This window comes from Salvia hispanica, chromosome 4 (genome assembly GCF_029641045.1).
Source record: "Salvia hispanica isolate PSC_SH4W2 chromosome 4, Shi_PSC_v1, whole genome shotgun sequence".
In the NCBI taxonomy this organism is placed as follows: Eukaryota; Viridiplantae; Streptophyta; class Magnoliopsida; order Lamiales; family Lamiaceae; genus Salvia; species Salvia hispanica.
Genome location: NC_142695.1, coordinates 34413332 through 34438519, shown reverse-complemented (window position 1 = coordinate 34438519; position 25188 = coordinate 34413332). Strand labels below are relative to the sequence as shown.

At 35.9% G+C, this 25188-nt stretch overlaps 3 protein-coding genes across 4 annotated transcripts; 2 read left to right on the top strand and 1 right to left on the bottom strand.

Annotated features, from left to right (window-relative positions):
- The first annotated feature begins 1448 nt into the window (after positions 1 to 1448).
- On the top strand, positions 1449 to 2814 carry LOC125197238 (CBS domain-containing protein CBSX5-like). The gene is made up of 2 exons (XM_048095958.2): positions 1449 to 1872; positions 1946 to 2814. The coding sequence occupies exons 1-2, from the start codon at positions 1559 to 1561 to the stop codon at positions 2679 to 2681; spliced, it is 1050 nt and encodes a 349-aa protein (XP_047951915.1). The 5' UTR covers positions 1449 to 1558; the 3' UTR covers positions 2682 to 2814.
- A 1545-nt stretch (positions 2815 to 4359) lies between these two features.
- Positions 4360 to 13937, bottom strand: LOC125192208 (Leucine-rich repeat (LRR) family protein). The gene is made up of 21 exons (XM_048089723.2): positions 13658 to 13937; positions 13488 to 13551; positions 13263 to 13399; positions 13089 to 13175; positions 12768 to 12843; positions 11832 to 11906; positions 11650 to 11719; positions 11473 to 11550; positions 11299 to 11359; positions 11112 to 11190; positions 10837 to 10927; positions 10278 to 10338; positions 10139 to 10206; positions 9512 to 9582; positions 9016 to 9153; positions 8681 to 8785; positions 7719 to 7843; positions 7543 to 7639; positions 5490 to 5564; positions 5063 to 5118; positions 4360 to 4805 (listed from the first exon to the last, which is right to left on the bottom strand). The coding sequence occupies exons 1-21, from the start codon at positions 13765 to 13767 to the stop codon at positions 4730 to 4732; spliced, it is 1800 nt and encodes a 599-aa protein (XP_047945680.1). The 5' UTR covers positions 13768 to 13937; the 3' UTR covers positions 4360 to 4729.
- Positions 13938 to 17486: 3549 nt separating this feature from the next.
- On the top strand, positions 17487 to 23168 carry LOC125191676 (MLO-like protein 11). 2 transcript variants are annotated; one of them, XM_048089080.2, is made up of 16 exons: positions 17487 to 17978; positions 18056 to 18224; positions 18592 to 18649; positions 18794 to 19029; positions 19132 to 19248; positions 19438 to 19498; positions 19801 to 19895; positions 20147 to 20221; positions 20707 to 20792; positions 21174 to 21223; positions 21483 to 21523; positions 21686 to 21856; positions 21959 to 21994; positions 22297 to 22364; positions 22431 to 22491; positions 22585 to 23168. In XM_048089080.2, exons 2-16 carry the CDS (start codon positions 18084 to 18086, stop codon positions 22972 to 22974), a joined length of 1686 nt encoding a protein of 561 aa, XP_047945037.1. In that variant the 5' UTR covers positions 17487 to 17978; positions 18056 to 18083; the 3' UTR covers positions 22975 to 23168. The 2 variants fall into 2 exon arrangements, with proteins under 2 accessions (XP_047945037.1, XP_047945036.1); XM_048089079.2 differs by having other exon boundaries at positions 17487 to 18224.
- Positions 23169 to 25188: the final 2020 nt, after the last annotated feature.

Here is a 25188-nt window from a genome sequence, read left to right as displayed (position 1 = left end):
GTCCCAGTTAGACAGGGATAGTGGCAAGGGGCAGGGGCAAAGGCAAGGGCAAGGGGAAAGGCCCAGCCTCTTCCTCACGTACGGGGGCCGAGGAGGATGTGGAGGAGATGGGAAGGAGGACCATCTGGACCGTAGCGGAAAACGTTGCGCTTGCGAAGGCCTAGGTCGGTGTAGTCAAGGATCCCTACATCGGGAATAACCAGCATATCGACAGAATGTGGTTTCGCATTAGTCAAGGCTACCTCAAATGGAAACTGGCTGATGTGAAGCCTCACGGTCCCGAGCAATGCCGGAAACAGTGGGAGCGGTTGAGGCCTAAGCTTAGTCGATTTGCCGGCCTCTACCAAAACAACCTCCGCTAGGAAACCAGCAGTATGTCCGAGGAGGATGTGAAGATCCGTGCCATGTAGCAGTACCCCGACAGGTCGTTAAAGTTCCGTGAATTCGAGCATTGGAAGGTCTTTCTCGTGGTGAAGAATTCCCAAAAGTTTTGTGCGGGGGTTGAAGCGGGCTGGCCGAAGTGGACGAAAATCAGCGCTTCCGGTGAGTACAGCAGCAGTGCCAATTCACACGAGCTCCCCGAAGCCGAGGCAGTAATCCCGACCCCTCAATCGTCTTCCTGCCGCCGCCGTCGTCCGATTGGGCAAAAGACTGCGCAGCGGATGGCAAGGGGAAGCGCCAGCGGGTCCGACGAGGTCCAATCGGAGGCCCATCAAGAGTACAACAATCTCGCCCGCGCGCAGCAAATGGCTAGCCTGGTACAGACCATGCATAAGTGGCATAACGCGACCGATCCTTTCCACAAGAGGATGTTGAAGGATGTCATCGACACATTGAGGCATGATTTGGGGATGCCACCCTTTGGAGATGATGGCGCCGAGACTGGCGGCGAGGACCACGACAGCGCACTGGTGACGGAGGCGATGCGGAGGACGAGGAGTGAGTCGGGGGTCACATTTGTTGAAGCTTGGGCTTTTTTTATGACTATGTAATTTTTTTTTTAATTTAATTATGTAAGTTTTTTTTAGTGAAGTTGTTGCATTTTCCCGTCCATATTTGTGTCGAAATTTTAATTCCGTAACGTAAATTGAATATTTGTGAATTTTTTTATTAGGAGAAGTCCGCGCAGAAAGGGTATATTATGCAGTGAGAAGTCCTTATAACATGGCAAGAGAGTGAGAAGTCCTTATAACGTGGTAGGAGATATTTTTGAGAAGGGCGATAGAGAGTCCGTCCATTGGAGATGCTGGTAGTTTGCATCCTAACATCGAGTTACAGGGCCGAGTGATTTTTGGTCCGACTCTAACAAGAATAGAAGTCAAAAAAAACAGTGTCCAGAAAGTTTGTCGCGAGACAGGCTGGACAGCACTTGGATTTACTAGTACATGACATTATAAATTATAATAATAATTATTACTCCATATTTTAATACTCTTGTGTACACTCGAGGCCGCCATAAATACACACGCACCTCCTTCCATTTCTCCATCATCACCATTCCCACTCTTCCATACTTCAATTCGTCTTCAATCTCGATATCTCCGCCTTCTCATTTTGCATGGCTATCAGTTTGTCCGCTTACCAGGTGGCTGATCTCTGCCTCGGCAAGCCCCCTCTCCGCTCCCTCCCCTCCTCCGCCACCATCGCCACCGCCCTCGCCGCCCTCAAATCCTCCCCCGACACCTTCCTCAGCGTCTGGACCTGCGACCACAACTCCCCCAAATTCAACTGCCTTTGCGTCGCCAAAATTTGCATTGCCGATATCATTTGCTACCTCTGCAAAAAGGAGAACGCCTCCTCTCTCAACCAACCTCTCTCTCTTCTCCTCTCTCACTCCACTACCCGCGTCACACACATCGATCCCTCAGCAAGGTACTCCAATTGAATTTGAATTTGAATTTCAACTTCAATTTCAATTTTGAGCCCTAGCTTAATTTGGTTGCAGCTTACTGGAAGCGATTGATTTGATGATCCAAGGAGCTCAGAATCTGGTGGTGCCGATACGGAGCAGCATTTCGAGTTCGAGGAGGAAGAGATCATCAGCAACCGCCGGCCACGAATTCTGCTGGTTGACGCAGGAGGACGTGGTGAGGTTCCTCCTCAGCTCAATCGGCCTCTTCTCCCCCATCGCCACGCTGCCAATCGAAACCCTAGGTGTAATCTCCCCCAATTTCCTCTCCGTCGAGTACAATCGCGCCGCCGCCTCCGCAATCGGAGCGATTTCGCGGTCATTAGCGGAGCAGACGTCGGTGGCGGTGGTGGACGAGGAGGGGGGACTGATCGGAGAGATCTCCCCCCCGGCGCTGTCGTGCTGCGACGAGACGGCAGCGGCGGCCGTTCTGACGCTCTCGGCGGGGGATCTGATGGCGTACGTGGACTGCGGCGGGCCGACGGAGGAGATGGTGAGGGTTGTGGAGGAGAAATTGAAGGAGAGGAAGCTGAAAGGGATGGTGAAGGAGATCATGGCCTCGGCCAATTGCAATCCGCGGATGGCGATGGGGAGGCGGGCGGAGGCCGTGGTGTGCCACCGCGGAAGCTCGCTGGTGGCGGTGATGATTCAGGCGATCACGTGCCGAGTAAACTATGTGTGGGTGATGGAAGACGATTGCAGCGTCGGAGGGATCGTCACCTTTGCTAACATTCTTCATGTTTTTAGGGAACATTTCGATTCCCTTATTTGATTTTCTTTTTTTTTTGAGTCATGATGATCAGTAATCTCAAGAGCTTATTGTGAATATGCGGCTCTACCCTTTTTTTTAATGCGGCTCTCTCCTTTTTTATGTTTTTATGAATAAATGTTTTTATTTACATCAAGATTGAGGTTTTCCTATTTAACTTTTGATGTTATATTGAATTTCGTCACAATCATTAGCCAACAAAAATAAATTTGTACGAATACTTTTTGACGCTTTTTTGCACTTTCCCTTTCTTGACTCATTTTTTAGTGTAGGCAAGTAAGTCAATATTAAGATTGAATCGTAAATCATAGGCTTGATAATAAATTAATCTGAAAGGAGATATTAAGCAAGTGGGTAGTTTAAAAATATATATTGGAAATATAATCTAGTATGGGTGATTGGTTCGGAAGTTGGACAGTGACTGATGTAATATTCTACGATCGATATTAATTGGTCGTTACTGAATTACAGTAATTGATAATATCATCATTAGATTAGTTAAGGATTATCTGTTGCTAGCTATAGGATTCTATTAATCAATGTATGTAGGTTTGGGTTGATGTCATTGAATTCATTATTGTACTTTACATAGTTGAAGTATAAAAATAGCAAAACAGGCGAGTTGCACCCACTTCTACTAATTGATGTTTACCAATACTATTACTTTCCCCATTATTTTCAATTTGGTGAGTTGGAGTTTGAGGAAAACGAAAAATATAAAGAATATGGTGAGGAATAATATGCTATAAGTATTTTGGCTCTTTATGTGAGCATCATTTTTGTTGGACACAATTTTAGCGTTGTTCGTTTCGATTTATTCATTTAGTTTAATTCTAATACATTAAAAAATGTTATTTCAGTTTTTAATTTCACAAAATTTATAAAAATCAAAGCTCGATTTGCTCGTTTTCTCTATAATTTCAAATAAATGAATAAAATAATAAATCAAGCTTTGTTTTTTATGAATTTTGTGAAATTAAAAATTGCAATAACATTTTTTAGTGTATTAGAATCAAACTAAATAGATAAATCGAAACGAAAAACGTTAAAAATGGGTCAAACGAGAGTTTTGCTCACATAAAGAGCCCATATAAGGTATGTAGCATATCATTCCTCAGTATATGGTATCATTAGAATTAGAAAGCTCCCGTCTCTTAACAAATCTTTAAAAGATGGTTTATTACATTATGTCGTAATAGTACTCCATCCGTCTCCCATTTTTAGTCCAATTTATCATTTTTATTCGATCCCATTTATTATTCATTTTCATTTTTTATCATAAATTTATTATAACGAACTAATAACAAACTTATAATGAACTCTGAATTTTTAAACTACGTCAGATGACATCATTATTTTTAAATCTCTTAATTTCCTATAGTTGTAATGAACTCCACATTATTTTATAATAATGTGATTGGTGTTTAGCATTTAAAACTGAATAGGTATATAATACCCACGATATAATCCACTTCATCTTACTGCAATGTTGGGCTCACGTAGTAAATGAGAAAGTTGAGGTGAAGATAACAGTCTTCTAAAGTCGAAAATCAAGCTTGGTCGAGCTAGTTTATACTTTAACAGAAACAGCTTAAAAAATAAAAACTTTTCTAAATTAATCATTTTTCAATAAAAATTGGAGCCCCTCCAGTAATGAAGACTTGTAATCTTCTAGCATAAATTCTAGGATCAAAACTTGAATTATATATATAAAAAAGTGGCTCTGTTATAGCACAAACCTTACAAACTTGAGACCCTCGAATCACACTTGACTCGTCGATAAAGAGTGTCAAGTAGGAATGTGAATAATACTAATACTACATTACAACAACAATTTTAGGAGCTCGAAACTGCAAGTTTGAACCTTAACTGGGACATGATTCCAGCTTAACGGAATGCTTTGACACAACAGATAATACTAAAAATACATAAAAACACACCAACAAACAAACAAACAATTGAAACAGTACAAGGATTTTCAGAGTTTATGGAACTCAACTCGTCCTACGGAACCTCAAGTTGGCTACTTTAGTCGATGAAATACAAACTTTTTACTGCGGGACAATTCTATCCTTCAAATAGTTCAGGATTGCTTTTGTTCCTCGGTCCAAAATTGGCCTTCGGATACTGCATAAGCAGATGAGACCAGACATTATTCAAATGGGCATTCTGTGTGCTGTCTAATGTCTTCAAGCTTGTGAGAAATGCTTTAGAATTATAAAGTTATTAAACCAACCAGTTTCAGTAAATTTGAAATTGTCCTTTCTCAGAAAATAAATATGGCAGCCTAATTGCTAAGGCTTACTATGTTGTTGTTCATGCTTTAGTAATGTGATTTACTAACAACATTGAATTCCATAAATTCAAGTTAAGATGTGATGTACCTTCTCAATGGGTTTCCATCAACTTTTAAGACCTGCAGACTGGGTTCAAGCAAACCCTGCATAATCAAATTTCAAACAAACAATTAGCACGCACACACATGATAATATATACTGTATAATAACCAAATAAATAAATAAAAACTCATTTTGCATGAAAGAGGAAATGTGGGCAACACTAAACAAACGATTTCCAGTATCAGGGTTTTCAAATCAATTCCGACTCCATCCATGTTTCATACATTTTCATAAAAAAGATGAAAAAATTGTAACATGAGGAAAACCAATGACTTCAAATAATAAGTACTCCATATAGGAGCAAACAGAAAAGATGGGTTACAATAGCAGTAATTACAAAGATAGTTACTGAGGAATTCATGGAAAACACAGAACAGTAAAATAGGATCAAAGAAGAAAATTCTGAACCAACCAAATTTGGTGGAAGAGAAGAAATATTGTTGTCTGATAGGTTAAGCTCTATAAGAGAAGAAAGATCCTTGATGCTCTGTAAAAAAATGGAAGTTGCAGTTAGTATGACTGAATGGACTCAATAACATTATGATGAACAATTAATATAGGTTTCTGTTAAAAATAGGTAGAACGAGCCATGGTAAGGAAGTATTATTTCCCATATGACAAATAACTGTAACTAGTGATGCCAGCCATGAAATCAATTCGCGTATAGCAATAATTAGCCAAACTATTTGAAAGACTTCCTGTGTGATGTATCAACATAATGGCTTTAAGCCATATCCTGTTATACTATAGTACTGTAACAGCTAAAAGGTTATTAGATTTTCAAACTGAGAATAAAATCCTAAATCAAAGAATAATGCCACTTTATTGCTTCAGTTTTCTCAACAGCATACAACTGCTGGGAAGTAACTGTAATTTGTAAATCAGATTGACCCCTTCGGTGCAGATCTTTTTTTAGTTTGTGTTATACTGTTATTAGAGAGAACTAAAAGTTCTACTATTTTTAAGGATTTCTGAATTATCAAAGATGACTAGGTAGTAGGTAAAAGAGCTTCTTTTTTTTTTCTGAAATGGAGATAAAAGTGCTTCATACTGTCATACATAGTTAAAAATTGAGTTTTCATCGTAGTTTTGTTTGTTAATAGGGCGTCTTTTCAAGAGGATAGACAACCTGTTCATGTGTATTTCTCCAACAAACACGTCAGTTTTAACTTCACCCAATTTGAAGTTAGTGTGTAATTGCAAAAATGATGAAGGTTGTGCTTATGGTGCAGCAATTTTCTGAAGCCGTGGGCAAACCTAAAATACATTTTAAAGTCATGTATCAGATGTAATTATGCCTTGACAATTGAGATTTCTTTATACTTGTTTTCATTTATATTGAATGAGAATTGAGGCATAACGTAAAACATCAACCAATATATATCCTAGAGTGATTGATAGAATAAGAATATTTTAATATAGCAATAAAAATCATTCATTTATTATCAAGAAAGGAAATAAGATCAATTAAATCATTCGTTAGGTTTTTTTATTCTAATGCTTTTTAAAAAAATAGGGTACAGGGTGATTTTGTCCCATTGTTTGGGGGCGTTTACCCGAATATGTTTCACCGTTTAGGTAATTACCATATAACACCAATAGTTTCAGTCTGTGGAATAAAATGTTATGCAAAAAGTTTTTGGCTATCAGAATATGCGTAACTGAAATTACATGTCCATCAATGAAATTACACATTGATTACCCAAATTACACACTGGTCACTCAATCGACATGTAATTTCAGTTGTTATGTCGATATTTCGATCACCAGAAACTTCTGCAGACATTTTTGTTCCTGAAATGAAATGATGGGTACTAAATGGTAATTACCTAAATGATAAGATACTGACAGGTGAATGCCCCAAACAATGGAACAAAATCAACCATTTGCCCCAAAAAAATTGTCATGATTTTATTAGCTTATTTTAAGAAAATATTTTGTTCTTATCAATTAGTACTATTACTAACTAGTAAAGTATATCATAGATGTTTGGTTCATGGAGCGAATTTAGTGACTGGCACTCTGGCAGGCGATTAGGTCTGACGGGAAATTCTTGGGGCAAGGGAGGGATCCCAATGTCATGTTATTTTCTTGATATTTACATTCTATTTCCATTTACTACAATAAAAGATTATCCTAAGAATAATCACTTCATTACCCATTAAAAATTCTCATTTCATTATTAATTGACTCTACTAGCTCAAATGTGCACTCTAGACGCACAGTCATTGCATGCATACTACAACAGGCCCGAGTTCCCCGACAAGTTTGCAAGAATCATTAAACATCTAAATGATGACAAACGGGACCATCATCATTCAGTTGATATTTGATAAGGGAGAGATCTAATGCATCAAATAAAATATTCAAGCAAAAATGGACAACTAATTTGCAACGATATCTATAAAAAAAATTTAAACTTATAAATTTTATGTGAGTGTGTGGTTGAGGGAGAGTGAGAGCACCTCTGGAATTGATTGAAGGGAATTCTGGCTCAAGTCCAGTATATGCAACTTCTGTAAAGTCATTATTTCCAAAGGAAAAGCTAGTATCTGCATCCGCCTGCCCCATCATGTGGTAAGTGCCAATAATTTTTGACATTCAGAAGAAGGAATTTGTGGAACCTATCTTTAAAACAAACCTCAGGTAAAGCTCCTCCAGCTCCGGTAAGCTAGAAAATGTTGGGTCTTCTGGAAGTGCACCAGCAGCACCACTTAGATCCAGAATCCGGATTTTGGATACTGCTTGAAAGCCATCTGAGGGGATCTGTTCAACAAAAAGTAAAGGGTCATAATAAATAAATGAATCTAATGACGTAAGCAGTTACGTAGTACTCCCTCTGTCCGCCATTAGGAGTCCCATTCCATGGCGGCACGGGTTTTAAGAAATGTTAAGAAAAGTGTGTGGAAAAGAGTTAGTGGAATATGGGTGTGGGTCCCACTTGTATATATTGGTTTTAAATGAAATGTGAGTGGAATGAGTTAGTGGAATGTGAACCCTATTACCATTTATGGTAAAAGTGAACCGGGACTCCTATTCGTGGACGGACTAAAATGGAAAAAACGGGACTCCAATTCGCAGACGGAGGGAGTAACATATAAGGTTACACAAGAAAATCATGATAGCAAATGGTTGTTCCTGCCCCAGCTTCCTTTACATTTGTAGGTAACCTACGTGCAGAAAACAAGAAAAATGACAGACCTAAGAGAAGCTACTAAGCTACTCTAAAGACCTCTAGTTTAGTAAGTTGAAAATTATGACCTGTCACATGCCCCTTCAAGACATCTTGAAATCATTTAGTCCTAGACTAATCCTGATGTCATCAACAATACGGACAAAACAATACCTACCAAGGATGAAGTACAGACAATGATTGATATTTATAGGTTGAAGTCGGCATTGGTAATTTAGCTTTAAAATGTTGAAGTGTGAGTATTTTATAAGCTAAAGTATATTTAACATGCCAAGATTGACCAAATTTAGTGTCTTACAAAAAAGTGTCTTTGACATAAAACAGCCCCCAAGAAAAGGGAGTCGAAGCATAATGAACAAAACCAAAACAAAATTGTGGAACCATAGAGAATCTGTACAAATCTTTTTTACCTTTTTTAGTGGATTACCATCCAGTTTCAAGCACAAAAGTCTAGGAAGAGAAGACAACACAGTGGTAGGCCACTCTTTGATCTTGTTCTTAGTCAGAATCAGAGCCTGCAAATACAATGTGTTTGGTCAATATACTCCAGTATTAGCAGTGTAGCACTTACTACATGCCTAGTCATCCAGCACATCTCCAAACCAATATAGACGCAAAATAAGACTCGAGAAGAATAACTACACAAATGGGGTGTCAGTGTGTCACAACTTAGAGAAGATGCTATTTTTTCTTTTTCATCCACTGAGGTCGTCTTTATGTGCAAAAGAATATAATCTATCTTTACCTCAATGGAGACACAAGATCCAAGCTCCAAGGGTAACTCTTCTATTGAATTCCCTGTGAGATTGACTTTCGTAATATCTCTTGACTTCAATATTTCTGATGGCACAGCACTCAAACTTAGCCCAGCTAATGAGAGTTCCTGAAAAGTAATAATGTTGCAAATCATTGATCTCAATTACCAGAATAACCACAATTTTAGATGGTCCAGCAGTGCATTAACTATATCCTGATGCTTGCATACGACAGAACTAAATACTCCCTCCGTCCCAAGGAAGATGACCCCTTCCTTGGGTGGCACTGGATTTTATGCAACTTTATTTTGTGTGTTAAGTGGATAGAATAAAGTAAGAGAGATGGAATAGAGTAGAGATAGAGGTGTTTCTATTTTTAGTAGTGGGTCATTGGTTGGGACAAATCAAAAGGGGAAGTGGGTCATCTTCGGTGGGACGAAGGGAGTATCAATTTGGATATCACCACCTATACTTCATGGAGATTACCTTTGAAATTAGAGATGACTGAGCAGCCATAGCAAAAGGATCATGTTTCGCAGCTGAAGTTGATGCAGACTCTACACACAAAAATGATGTAAATAGTCAGATATAAACAGGCCAGGTTGCAGCAGATTAATAGGAAATTACAGGCATGATACAGATTACAGAATTTGAAGTTAGAAATCATTCAAAATTTGTGAGTCTGTATCTCTAATACGCATCATGAGCTGGAAGTCTAGAAGTCTATCTTAAAATGTGGGCCTAAAGTCTATATTTTAATATTATCTTTATTAGCTTAGTATATTGATAGTTCTATAAATAAGTCCCTTGAGGTTTGAGAGGGATGTTGGATCTTGAGTTTAGTTCAAGGACAATAATTTACCGTAGGGCCTCATTAGAGGATTGGCCTCATAAGAGGATAGTTTATTAATATCTATTCCATATTCCATTCGTTTGAATTCAACCAATACCATCCATCTCCATTCGCTTCCTTTCTCTTAACAATCTCTGTGTCCAGCTAGGAAATCTATTATATATACATGGCAAAGGTTTCTGTTGTGTGGGTGTCCATTTGTATAATTGTACTCATGCAAAATACATATGGTCGCAGACAATTTCACAAACCAACTTCACCTTCATCTTTTGGTAGCCTACTTCGAAGATACTTCAACAGAGCGGTCGTAGGTCCATTTACCAATGAGCTGAATGAGAATAAGTTTTTTGGTCAAAACCTAAACCAATAGGAATAAATCAGAACAGAAGCAGGTCTGACCTCCGAAGTGTTCGCAGTGGATTACCAGCAAGTAAAAGTTTCCGCAGTGTTGTCATCAAGCCTAGAATTGACACCATAGCTCATGTTAGATCATATGCATGTAAGCATGTATAACTGATCTGATCTTAGACCATGAAAAGATATTTACATGGTTCCTAACAAACACTTGTAAAAGAATACTTTGAAATAAAAAATATAGTATGAGCTTCAGCTAAGCTGGGTCCAGATGCAGGATTAAAATAAAAAACCACATCAAATATTCTGTTAAATCACTAATAACTCAAATTAGATTCAGAATGTTAACTGTCAGGAATTACTGTTAGAAGCTTACGAATCAAATAATTTCATTGATTGCCCCTTTCATCAAAACTACCACACTTTTCTTCAACAAGGGCTTTCACAACCCACCTCGAAAGACAGCACCCCACATGAAAGTGAAGATTTATCATACTAACCAATAGTAGCAAATGTCCTCCTCAGACAGATTCACCGATAGAATAAAAAAATGCAACCAACATTTTAAGTGCACAGCATATGCAAGAGAACAACAAAATCTTACCAATCTCAGAAGGCAAACCAGAAAGTGAATTATTTGACAGGTCAAGAACAGAGAGGTGCAAACTGCAAGCCTCCACAGGATATTCTTTCAACTGCATCCAAAAAAGAGACAATGAAAGCAACTGGACGAGTAAATAAACTTAATCGTTGACATTTGCAAGATCAAAAGAAGCTAATAATCTGATTAAACCCAATCAAGCAGCAATATAGGATCATAACTGAGATTTCATAGAAATTTATGCTTCAGAAACTTTAATTGTAATTTTGGGTAACTACCAGGTTTGACTGCAGATCAAATGTCCCCAGCTGAGTCAATGATCCGATTTCCACAGGCAATGAAGACAGTGCATTGTTCCTATAATAAGAGACAAAGCCAAGACAAAAGATGATGAATTATATTTAAATACAAATTGCAGCCAAGGGATAGCCTTGAATACCAATCGAATTATGTATGTGAACCAACCCCAAATATAACTCTACAAGGGATGCGCATCCCTTAATCGATGATGGGATCGAGGAAATTCCTGCAGAATATAGAAGCATAAATACACATTAACATGACAACTAGAATTCAGATGATATCATGATAATAAGAAAACAAAAACAATAGACAATAGTGAAAATAAAAATTTCTCACTATTTTGGTGAAGGTCCAGCCTAATTACACGTGCAAGGCATCCAATACTCTCCGGCAGGCCAGTGAGTATATTTTTAGCTTTAAGAAGTAGAAAAGTAGAAAACCTTCAGGGTACTTTAATGGATGGCAAGAAACTAGATAACAGCAAAGTTTGAGACTTTGAGCACAAGATATTACATGCATTAAGTTCCATAAGCATAGGGCATGATGCAATCAATTTATGTGACAGCGATACTAGCTTATTGCCCTGCCAAACAGATCAATAACATGACATCAAGAGTTACTAATCTTAATTGACATATGAGGAGATGGAGAGAACATAAAGATCCATGAAATAAGCTGGGCATTGCTCTTAGTACCTCTACATCCAACTTCGTTAATTTTGAACAATTTGCTAGCTCATCCGGCAAGCTGGAAATGATATTGTTTGATGCCTTTTGAGAGGATAACCAAAAATAGAAAAGCAAATGACATCAGGAAATGACCAAATTTCGTAAAGAAACTAAGTTTCTTGAGTTAATAGGGATATAGTGACAAAGGGAAGCTAGTGAAGGTGCTGAGAGTGGGAAGGTCATCCTTAACTACACGTAGACACGTATCTCAAACGTTACATACTTCAGTAAAAAGCTGAAATTGCAAACATATAGCCATTTCAATATGTCAGGGCTATAATAAAGCATATAAGGCCATATTTCAAGTTCAAGACCACATAATATTTGGTAGCATAATCATAGTCTACTTTTTTTAATGCTTTCCTTCTAAAGAAAGGGAAGGAGGTGAAAATTTTTAAGTCTATACACGACGAGGCGGCATAAGACCTTGATGGAACTTTAAACAAGTTAGCCATCCGAAAATGTAACAACACAAGGTGCCTATGGTAGCATAGAAAAGCAATAACAAAAATCCCTTACCAAATTGGAGTTATTCGAATATTAAAGGCATCAGAAGCAACAACAAACTGCAGTCTGTGTGCTTAGTGTGTTAACACAATTAGTGGGACCTCACATATTGATATTTAAAGATATAAGAGACCAATTTTTTTCAATCTAGCCACAATCCTTCAAAGTTAGTGCTAGTAACATGTTAATATGTGATCAGTTACATTAAAGATACTGGGCAGATGGAATGAAAATATTCCATATTGGCTCACGAGCATTAACAGTTGAGATATCAAATAAATTTAAAGCTTGATCATGCCTTATAAAAGCTAGCAAGCATCATTTAATGTCAAGAAGAAGAAACATCATAATACCCAGCACATGTGTACAAAAATAGCATGCACAAAAAGTATTCACCTTCAATTCTGACAAATATGTACAATGCCCAAAGGAACTGGGAAGAGAGCTAAGTCGGTTATTCGAACAATCAAACCTGCATAGTATAGTATGCATCAAGCATGGTGCCATAGAATTCACAAATCACAAGTTCAAAAACGTGATTGAGTTCATGTGAGAACAGCTTCGCATTATTACAGTGGTAACATATGTGACAATGACAAAGATGGAAAGCAGGGAAAGTGCTAGAGAAAATAGTTATGGTTGCTATATTGGCCCGAAAACGATAAAGAAAATTCCTATAAAAGGTAAGGACACAAGGGATAAACATAGAACACTTACTTCACCAGCGAAGCAACTGATCCAATTTCCTCGGGTATTTCCACTAGCAAATTAGACGTCACATCTAATGTCTTAAGCATCTGAAGCCTGGCAACGCAGACCAAGTTTTGTTCTCAGCTTAATTGTGGATTGATTCGAAATAGTTGCATATTAAAAACTGGTAAAATAACATACTCTCCAATAGCTGCAGGGAGTTGCGTAAGCTTGTTATGACTTAGATTTAGCACCACTAACGAAGTCAAATTTCTCAAATCTTCCTTGAGCAATTCAATATCATTATGAGCTAGAATAAGCTTCTGAAGCTCCACAGTCTGCAAGCACACCACAACACCAATAAATCGCGCCTCTATAAATACAGCATGAAAGAATGCGCAAATCCACGAGCGATTAGTACAGTACCTCCCACCACTTCTCATCTCCACCGACCGCATCCAAAATTTTGTAAACCTCATCCGGTACTTCTCTGTAATCAGCAACCACAGCACACAAAATGCGGGGGGAATCGATTACATTCGGTAATAAAAATGCAGTGCGATCGAAAACGAAAATTGGAAAGGCGGAAATCGAACTTGAGAGAGCGGTTTGAGAGGTTGAGGGAACCGGAAGAGCGGGCAGCTTTGAGAACTCGGTCCATGGCGGCTCGATCCATGGCGGATTTGCGATCTCTTCGGAACTCCATTTCGAATCAATTGGTGCGAAGAAGGAAATTTGGTAAAACTGGAGATTTAGGTGGAACAACCTTACTGGATTCAAAGAGCTTTACAAATTTGAAACGCTGCTTGTATTTAGCATCATCTTTAATGCTCTTTTCTATCTTTCAAAAATGCTTGATTGTATACTTTACAAGATTTAGTAGAAAGTGAATAAAATGGAAAAGAGAAATAAAAAATGCTTATACTACTCCTATGCTTAGTTCAATTGAGACTATTTTATTGTGATCATATATAATACTCCTATTAAATTTTGGTGTGGATTCAAATTTGCATTCAATGTAAATTTTACTATTAAAATAATATATTTTTTTAAATTACAAAGTCTTTCGTAAATATATGGAACATTAATTTTAGTCCGAATTCAAATTTTAAAAATTATAAAGAATATAGTCAATGAAATATTTTATCGTCATAATAATTATTTAAATTATAAAATTTGATAAATTTTGGTGAGTTCCACAAGATTTTTTTTTTTTCAATTATCCTATTCGTATATAACATGATTGGGCATCTTCAAAACAATACTATTAGTTTAATAAATAAGTATAATTTCTTTTTCTTTATTTTCATATTTTAATGAAATAACATTGTTTTGAGCATTATCAAAGATGTTGTTTTATTACGTTATACAAAAATGGAACAATTGAAAAAGAATAAAACTCTGTGATTTAATATTTTATGTTGGAGTGACCATAAATTTAACTAAAATTTGTGACCTAAGTGACTGTTATCCCTACTTATTAATATTATATTCATTGATAGGTAGAAATTTGTGTTTGTCGTCGAGGGAAATAACACGCAATCCGCATAATCAATACTCTCCCCGTCCCGCTTTAGGAGTCCCGATTGAGTCGGACACATATTTAAGAAAAAGTGTTTAGTGTGTAATAAATAAATATTGTAGTGGATGTTGAGACCCACTTTTAGTTGAGTGTCCACAATAAATAAATGTTTTAGTAAATATTGGGACCCACTTTTAACACTTTTTTATTAGTTGTAGTGGATGTTGGGACCCACTTTTAACACTTTGTAGGCATTTTTTATTAATTTATCTCAACCGGGACTCCTAAAGCAGGACGTCCAAAATTGATCAACCGAAACTCCTAAAGCGGGACAAGGGAATAGTAATTTATTATGTTTTGCATTTTTTCAACAAATATTACTTAGTGTAGTGGCAAGAGAGTCGAACCTATATAAACTACAACTACTCGAACTGTTTCTATGACAAGGGTTTTGGGTGTAAGCCACCTTTGAGAGTGACAGGGGTTTTGCATTGGTTTAGTTAGGAATAACGATCTATTTTTGTCCAGAGTGACAGAGTCTTTGTCCTAGCGGCAATGAGCTTAGACATCTTTGAGAGAGATCTCGAGTTCGACCCCTCGGAGTAACAAAAATAGTGAAAATTTATTTCCACTAGGTTCAATGGAGGGGGGAGTTGACTCGCTCGGTCAATTGTCAGTGGAACTGAGTTTCCTCCAAAAAACTCCTCATATGCGTAGTGACAAGCGGTAACCAAGTCGCATGCGGTGGAATCAGTCACTATAAAAAAATTTACCCAAGACAGTTTTTCTGTCCAAAGCCTTTGAAATAGGAATAACAATGAAAATGGAGTACAATAACTGATGAGGTGGGAAACATTTTATCCAGGTATTACTCCTTGGGTCCACTATTTAAAGAGTCATTTTGTCATTTTGGATTGTTCGCAATTTAAAGAACTAGTATTTACTTTTTTATTTATTTTTAGTATGCATGTCTCATATTCCACTAACTTTATCCACTCATAATCCATTATAAAACTAATATTCCTTTTGTCCCAATTTGAGTCATATTTCCTTTTGGGATGTTCCAAGTTACTTGAGTCATTTCTCTTTTTGGCTAAAAGCAGAACATTTAATCACACCTACTTTATTCTTTTTTCTACTTTACTCTCTCTTCTATCTGTTACTTTATTCTCTCATTTAACTCAATAAATACAATTTTCTTAAATCCATACCGAAAAAAAATGCCTCAAGTAATATAAGACGAAGGAAGTATTAAAAATGAGTCTCACATCCTAATTATCTTCTCCATTTACTTTTCTTTAGACGGTACACAGAAGAATTACATTGGAATACTTATTAACTGAGGAGGTAAGAAACATTTTATCCAGATATTACAACTTATGGAGGTGTTGTTATTTCTTTGACTTTTAAGTTTTAGAAGTAATTAATTTATCTACTAGTACATAGATAGGATGAAATATAGTTATGACAAATGCAAGTAAGGAAATGGAATAGTTACATAGTTTATTAGATAAATTTTTGAAGGAGAACAAAAATTGTTATATCGTATTTTATTGTGACAGTCAAAGTACTTTTTTTTTTCCCAACAAATATAGCATTTTATCTAAAGAAGAAACATGTGAAGTTAAATTTCATTACATTTTACACATATTGAACATAAATTCTTGCAACTTAAAAAAGATACTTGAAAGTAAAAATTTATTACACTCCTTCCATCCAGGACTAAATGTTTTACGTTTAATCGGCACGAATTTTAAGAAATTCTTTGATTTTATAAAGTAAACTACTCTATATACTAGTTTTATAACAAAATGTAAATAAAATGAATTAATGAAATGTATAATTCATTAACCAAACATAGTAAAATTGAAATTAGACAATTAATAATGCACAAATAAAAATGAAATAGTACAAGACATTTAACGATAAACGGAGAAAATACACGTTTACTGAAGTGTTAACCTTTGAGAAATTGAAGTAATAACTTGAAGACAAAGGTTAGGTGAAGCTAAATGAGGCAGTATAGAGATCAAGTCATCAAAAGAAGATATGATTACTCATTCTCTATTGTGGAGCTTGATATATTTTAGTATTGATATGTTTTATATCTTGACTATGTTTTGTTTCCTTATACGTATATGATCAAGATTAATCCTCTATATATGTGGAGATGTTTTATCATTATAAACTGCACTAAAAAATTATACAGCAAAATTAATACTCCTTCCATTTCATTGCAGTGAATATGTTTTTTACGGCACGTGATTTAAGAAATATTGTGTTAAGTAATTAAGTAAAGAAAAAATAAAGTAGAAAATGAAAAAAAGGTAGAAAGATTAAAATAGAATAAAGTAAGTGAAAAGAAATGTGTTGATTTTTACTAAAAAGAAAAACGACTCCGCTATTATAGAAAGTATGAAAATGACAAAATGACTTTACTGTTATGGAACAGAAGAAGTATCTGACATTATATGTATCCATATGCAGATACACATAGTATAGAATTATGATTATCTATATCTATTTCTATACAAGACGGATATCCCGATGTTTAGAAGCACTTATAATTGTGACTACAAACTAGAAAAAGTTTGACTTTTCACACTATAGACAATTACTTAACTCGTTGAAAATATTGAGAAACCTAAGTACCTAAACCTCACATATTTTCATTTTATTATATACTACTATCCACTCCTCCACACGCGGCCACCTTCATTAGTAGTACTATAATCAATTTTATTGTGGCATTTGTATCACAGTAGCTATATGTGCCTTTATATTGGGAGAAGAAAGATTAGGTAAAAAAAATGAAGATTGATTACTAATCACTCCCTAATATTGGTCCATCAATTACGCGGTCGGTCCCCAGTCCCGACATTGCATCTTGCATGTATTCCACGCACCCTGTTCAACTGTATGCTATGCTAATTTCTAGAGAGGGAGAGGTAGGAAGGAGATAGGCAAGAGCTGACACCTAAAGAATGAATTTTTAGAAACTTTTGCTACTTCAGCATCAGCCAGCTGCCAGCCCACACACTCAGCACCAGCCTTGATTCACCCTGATTTAACTATGCCAACACATTTTTTCCTGTCAGGATTTAATTCATTTTCAAAAGAAGAACTTTCTTGTCTCGTCTTCGTCCGGATCAATTTCTGCTCTTCCTTTTCTTGTTGGTGACAAAAAATGAAATCTTGCTTTGTCTTCCCATGTTGAAAAATGAAAAGAGAGTCATATCTCAGTCAAATGTTGATTTTCTGCTAGTATATTCCAATTCCACCGTCTTTCGCGGCATAGATTAAAGTATTAGCACAACCACTTTGCATTTTCTTCATTCCGGAAGCAGCGGCTGCATTTATGGTTTCATCACTACGCGTTTTTATTTAAGACTAGTGTGAGTTTTGAAACAAAGTTTGGATTTTTTTATTTTGGGTTTTTGTTGAGGTCTAGAGTCTAATTGAGGGGTTGAAGTTTGGATTTTGAGGTCTGAGCTTCGAGAATGTCTGAATCCGAAGCCTCAGAAAATGAGAAGGATCTGAGGTCTTTGGCTCTCACTCCAACATGGTCCGTGGCTTCTGTTTTGACCATATTTGTTGCCGTTTCACTTCTCGTGGAGCGATCCATTCACCGCTTGGGAATTGTGAGTGCCATTCTGTTTGCTTCTTGTTTAGCCAGTTTTCTTGTTTGGATAATTCATAAATGCAGAATACAAGGATTTCTCTGTTTGCTTTTGTTTTGATTTCTGCAATTGATGATTTGGATCATTCGGCGGTTCAATGGAGACAATGTTTACCATTTATTCTGAGTTTACTCTTGAAATCTTCTACAAATTGAGGAAATAGTAGCTTTTAGTTATAGTGTTCTTGTAACTACGATCTTATATGTGTTGATACTGGTTATGAATATAAAAAAACGTTGAAAAAAGTAGGAATGTTTGGCTCCCACTCTGTCTACAATTGAATGTCATATTTCCTTGAGCTTATGCATTCTAATAATTTCACTTTCAGTGGTTGAAGAAGACTGATCGGAAGCCTTTGCTTGCTGCTGTTGAGAAAATGAAGGAAGGTAATATGCCGTTTCGTGCTATTCTCTGTTGAGAGTCTTGTTATTATGTACAATGAGAGCCATTTTTTTGTGCTGGACTTTTATTGTTGCAATATCTGTTCTTCCCCATTCCTTCCCTCACGTATTGACAATGTGCTTTCACAGAGTTGATGCTTCTCGGGTTCATATCCCTTCTCCTCACAGCAACATCAAGCATTATATCAAACATTTGCATCCCTTCCAAGTTCTATGATAGTGCGTTTGCCCCGTGCACTAGGAAAGAAGTCGATGAGGATACAGAAGATAATCATTTACAGGAGCGTGGACTTTTGATGACCTTCTTTGGTCATCGCTCACACAGGAGAGTATTGATGGGTCTAAATCAGAATACTTGCTCAGAGGTCAGTTTTCATCATAAAATCATGAGTTAGAATAGGGACTCACGTTTTTTCCCCATGGTTGTCACATGGTTAGTCTATTCATATCTCTATATTCTCGTGCAGAACTATGAACCTTTTGTATCATATGAAGGACTTGAGCAGCTCCATAGGTTCATTTTTGTTATGGCTATCACGCATATATCTTACAGCTGCTTAACGATGTTGTTAGCAATTGTGAAGGTAGTACTTTCATAATTCGGTTTATTTACTACTGAAAATTTTCATATATGGTATTTCTAAATTTATTTCGACCCTGTTATCTAGTTATGTGATTCTACTATTTTTTATTTTATTTTATTAAGTTGATGAATATCCATGCCCTTATTTTCCCCAAGTGTTCTAATCGTTGTTGCTTAATATTTCTGCTAGATTCACAGTTGGAGGGCGTGGGAGGATGAGGCTCACTTGGACAGGCACAATTCATTAAGTGGTAAATACTAGTAATGCATAATAGTTTATTTATACTGAAGTTGAACATCCACTTTTTTACAACATGAATTTGTTTAAGAGGACATAGCTTTAGAAGAATTCGAGGATAGATTGTACTAAAGAAGTCTTTTGCCAATTCTGCTATTCTCTGCTTAATTTCCCTTCGCAGAATGATAGCATCAAAACCATTACCTAGGCTTCCTCTAGAAGTGAACTAAAATAGAAAATTCAAATAAGACGCACAATTTGAGTATCACCAAGTCAGTATCTTTAATATTTCCTTGTGCATATTCATCTTTACAGAAAAAACCAGAGCAATGACAATGCAAAGACAATCAACTTTTGTGAGAGTCCATACATCAACTCCTATGCAGAGGAACAACTTTCTCGTTTGGGTGGTAAGTTCACTGCAAATCTTGCATGAAGAGTTATTACTATTTTTGTGCAATGCGAATTACAATTATAGCATAATGTTGAATGATTTACTGACGATACCATACCTATTTGCATATGTGCACTTTTCTTTTTAACTTCTTATTTTCCTTTCATTAATGGATATTCGTTCAAACTAGATGATAATATAAGATAATATTTTATGAGAGATTAGATACAACTTTAATCTGATTAGATACTATTGATGTATATCCAGACATGCTTCTTCCGCCAGTTTGGGCGTTCAGTTGTTCGTGCTGATTACCTCACCCTTCGACAAGGATTTATTACGGTATGTGAACATCAAGTTATTTCATTATTCTCTAAATTGGAAAACATGTAAATTCTGACCTAATAGAGTAACAGTTAATCGAATCCAATGTATAACTAGGATGAATCGTCTTGCAAACTTAGAATTTAGAAATGCCTATCTGTAGGGATGCCATTGACATTCCTGAAAGCAATGGTTGTAGATATAGTCATACTTGATCTCTTGGATCTCTTTTATATGCCATTTTCTTCAAACAGCTACGTATATAATTACTTCATCAACTTTCCATAGAGAAATGCACCCCACAAGATAACAACCAACAAGTTATTTGATCAATGATATGGATAAATAATTATTTAATCTATCTGTTTCTCCCGTACATGGATTTGCCTCAACCACTTTGCTATGTGTTTTTTTTTTCTGTTGGTTTTGCATCGATTTAAGTTTTTGACATACTTGGACACATTAAGCTTCGTGTTTACGTTTCTATGTCTTATATATGGCAGAACCACAACCTCACATCAACATATGATTTCCACAGCTATATGATTCGTTCTATGGAAGAAGAATTTCAAAGGATAGTTGGTGTCAGGTAAGGAAAATTGTCATTTCAAATTCGGACTATTCTCCTATTATTGATAATTTTAACACCGTTCCATTACAACATTGTGCTCATTCTTCTTAAACAAAGGAAAAAGTTCTATACTAGATTAACAGAATTTCAAGCTCCTACCTTTTCCCTGACAGCGAAGCCAAAATAATTCAAGTTGATGTTGATAATTTTAATGGCTATCCTGCATAAATAACTTGCTATCTATTTGTGTAATCTAATCCTAAAATCATGCTTCTAGTACAAGTTTGCTTGAGCTGTGCACAAAACTGATTAGTTCAAATCATTATGTTAATATGGATTATAATATTTTGTTACACTATGGTCATTGTGGAAACTTTTTGACACCCCCTTCTTGTGCAGTGCTCCACTCTGGGGATTTGTTGTAGCTTTTATGCTGTTCAATGTAAAAGGTTAGTTAATTAAAAGCTTCTACGGTAACACTCTCTCTATCTCTAGGAAATTATTAGATTGGCCCGTGTCAACTTCCGGAGAAACTGTATTGTAACTAAAAAAAGATAGTTGATCCAGTTAGTTTTTCATCTGAACTCATTTACATGTAGAACATAATACTACCTGTTTTCCATCACGTCCCAGTCCACTTCGCTTTCGTAATGTTTATGTTATACGCTTTTGACTCATTTATTCTTCTGCTGTTAACTTTTATTGCAGGATCCAATCTATACTTCTGGATTGCACTTATTCCTGTCACTGTAAGTTGCAAAACAAAAACATATGATGCTTCTAATCTTTGGAAACATATATTCGAGATTGTAGCTTAGAGCTATATTTTTTGCTCAATACGTTACATGCTGAAACTGGACAAAAAGTATGAGACCACTTCATTTAAAAAAACGCATTGTGTTGAATTGCAGCTTGTTCTACTTGTTGGCACAAAACTGCAACACATCATAGCAACCTTGGCGTTAGAGAGTGCGGGTATAACAGGGAGCTTTAACGGACCTAAGTTTAGACCCCGAGATGAACTGTTTTGGTTCAAGAAGCCAGAACTTTTGCTGTCCTTGATTCATTTTATCCTATTCCAGGTTTGCCATTTTATAGGAATTGTACTGGTGAATTGTGTGTATGTTATGGTCCTGTTACAACGTAAATTTAAACTAATAATATCTACATTAACATTCTGGCAGAACGCATTTGAGCTCGCTTCATTCTTCTGGTTCTGGGTACGTCCTCCTTTCTTGTTTCGGTTTATTGATTTTGTAGTCCACCTAAAATCTTTCTATATGGAGCATAAGAATTTGACGTGAAAGGATGACGAGGGTGTGATGAAATTGGATCCGAGTCCTTTAAGTTGGAATGTCTAGCATTAATAGTCCAAATTATCATGCATCAAACTACGGTTTTCCTTCAAATGTCACACTTCCAATGGATAATTATATGTCACAGATTGTAAAAAGCTTAACTTTTTGTTAATCACAACATCATTATTGAGGAAATTCTCACAATTGTTTTCTTTATATTGCAGTGGCAGTTTGGCTACAATTCTTGCTTCATAAGGAACCACTTACTTGTCTATTTACGACTATTTGTTGGGTACGCCTTAAATCACTTTCCCCCAAAGATGATCCGAAGTCGATTAACTTCTTTCCTTTTCTCCAGATTTGCAGGGCAATTCTTGTGCAGCTACAGCACCCTGCCACTCTATGCATTAGTAACTCAGGTGATACGAAGCTTAAATCCTCAACCACACGAATCTATGTTTCGCTGTGTTACAATGCTCTCTTCTAATGTGTTGTTTCTTTTCATTATTAAGATGGGAACAAATTACAAGGCTGCCATGATCCCACACAACATACGAGAGACGATACACGGATGGGGAAAGGCAGCTCGGAGGAGGAGAAAAATGGGTGTCTTCACAGACGATTCAACCATTCACACAGATACTAGCACAGTCATGTCAGTCGAGGAAGATGACGACCATCAGTTGATAGATAGTCCCCGATTCGCCCCTAAGTCAGCTGCAGAAATCGAGCTGCAACAAACCACAGTTGCCATCAGCGATGATCAATCCCCACCATCTGCTAATGAGGCTTCAACTCGCGTTGGTACTCCTCTCCTTCGCCCCTCTGCTTCTGTTTCTTCCTCGGTTTCTTACAGAATTCTGCAAGAAACGGCACCAAGATCTTCCTCCATGCCGCGCTAGGACGAAAACGGATTGTTAATACTTCTACATGCAGTAGTTGTAATATAACTTTGGTAGATTAAAGCAGATGTGAACAAGCAGAATGTTGTTGTAATAGAAATCTTCAAAGCTTATAGAGTGAATGAATAGTTTAAACTCAGAAATATTCAAATCATATAGAGTGAATGAATGGTTTAAACTCATGCTTTCTTTCCTTTTTCTGTTCATCTGCAAATTTTTAATGAATAAACAAGATCTCTGATTCTCTATCGATTTTCAGCTTGATACATTTATTTTGCATCAGCAAAAGAAAAAAAGATCACAAAGCTGTTTCTTTGATCTGAGAAATGTAACAGGTTAATTTGAAATTGAATAATAGAAAAAGAAAAATAACACATTGTACTAGATTGATAGGAATATGACATCTTCATTTAAATAGCACTCCTTCTGTCGCCCATTAGGAGTCTCGGTTTATTTTTTTTAATCCGTCCGCCATTCGAAATCCCGGTTCACTTTTATTATAAATGGTAGGTAGACCCCATTTTCCATTAACTCATTCCACTCACACTTTATTATAAAACTAATATATAAAATGAATATCACATTTCACTATCTTTTCTTACTAATTTTCTTTTTACATTTTTTAAAATTCATACTGAACTCAAAAAAGACTTCTAATTTCGGAGGGAGAAAGTATTAATATTTAAAATACTACAAATGAGATTCTCAACAGAAGTTAATCCCATTGGGTAGGACCGTAGGAATAGATTTTAGCAGTAGACCATTATATTTATATACTAGCAATGTTAATATGTTTCTTATATTTATATAGTAATTCAATATATTTCTTTTGTCCATTATTAAGAGTCTCATTTCTTTGTGACGGATTTTAAGAAATACTTCCGTTGTCCCTAATTGGAGGGTCCCACATTCCACTAACTCACTTCACTCACATTTTATTATAAAACCAATATAAAAAGGTGGGTCCCACATTCCACTAACTTTTTCAACCAACTTTTCTTTACATTTCTTAAAATCCGTGCCCGGTCAAACTGTGACTCCTAATCGGGAACGGAGGGAGTATTAGTTTAAAATGAATATTGGAACGTAGGGCCTATTACCATTTATAGTAAAAATAATACGGACTCTTATTCTCTAACGAACTGAAATGCAAAAAGAGAACTTTTAATCATGGATGGACAAAGTATTTATTTTTCTTTCACTTGTCAACACCTCTCTCGAACCCTTTAAGGTGAACCCATTCTCTATCGAACTTGAAAAGAGTAGGGTTGGACTTTTTTGATTAAATTTCCGTCATCAAAATACCATCGAGGTAAAAGTAATGCATTAATATGTCAATCGGGTCGGCCCAGCTGGTTTCGGACCAACCCTACTCGGGTTGTAATTTTTTTCGGGTTATAAAAGCTCAGGTTTCGGGCTAGCCCAACGAGTTAATCGGGTTGCTATCAATAAAATTAACATGCGATCAATCAAATAATCAAATAAATAATGATGAAATTAGTTATGTATATAAAACATGAAGCATCTAATTATGATAAATTTAATATAGAGGGAACATCTTTTTTAGTACATCAACTATCATAAATGAGCAAATTTGGTCCATAACATTTTATAATATCTTTTGAGGTCCATCAACTATAAGTTAATATCAATTCAACTACTTTTTGGCTATTTCCAATATTTTCATGACCAAAGTACCCTTAAGGCCATGAGGACAATTCAATCTATTTACCCTATCATATCATTAAAATATATAATTTGGGATAATTGATGTATCAAAAAAGATATTCCCTCTAATTTTAATTTCAAAATAAGAATATCTTAATGATATTAATATTCTATTACTATTAATTATTTACATTTAATTTTACTTATTTGTATTATTTTAGATTATTATACTATATTTAACATTAATAGTGAAATAACTTAGGTATAAATATAACATTATACTTGTACCTTGTATATAAAAGTAGTTTAATTTATTAGATGGAATATTAATTTTTCAATTTTAAAGCTATACACAGAAGAATATGTTATTTTTAAGTGTAATACAAAATTCACAATTAAAATAAATTAAAATTCATTAACATACACAAAATCTTAAATAATTCGAAGAGCTAAGTTTTATTTTATCTACTATTATGTATAGTAATTAGTCTAAAAAATAGTTGAAATTATCAATAATCAACTTAGTAAAAAGAGTGAACTACAAAA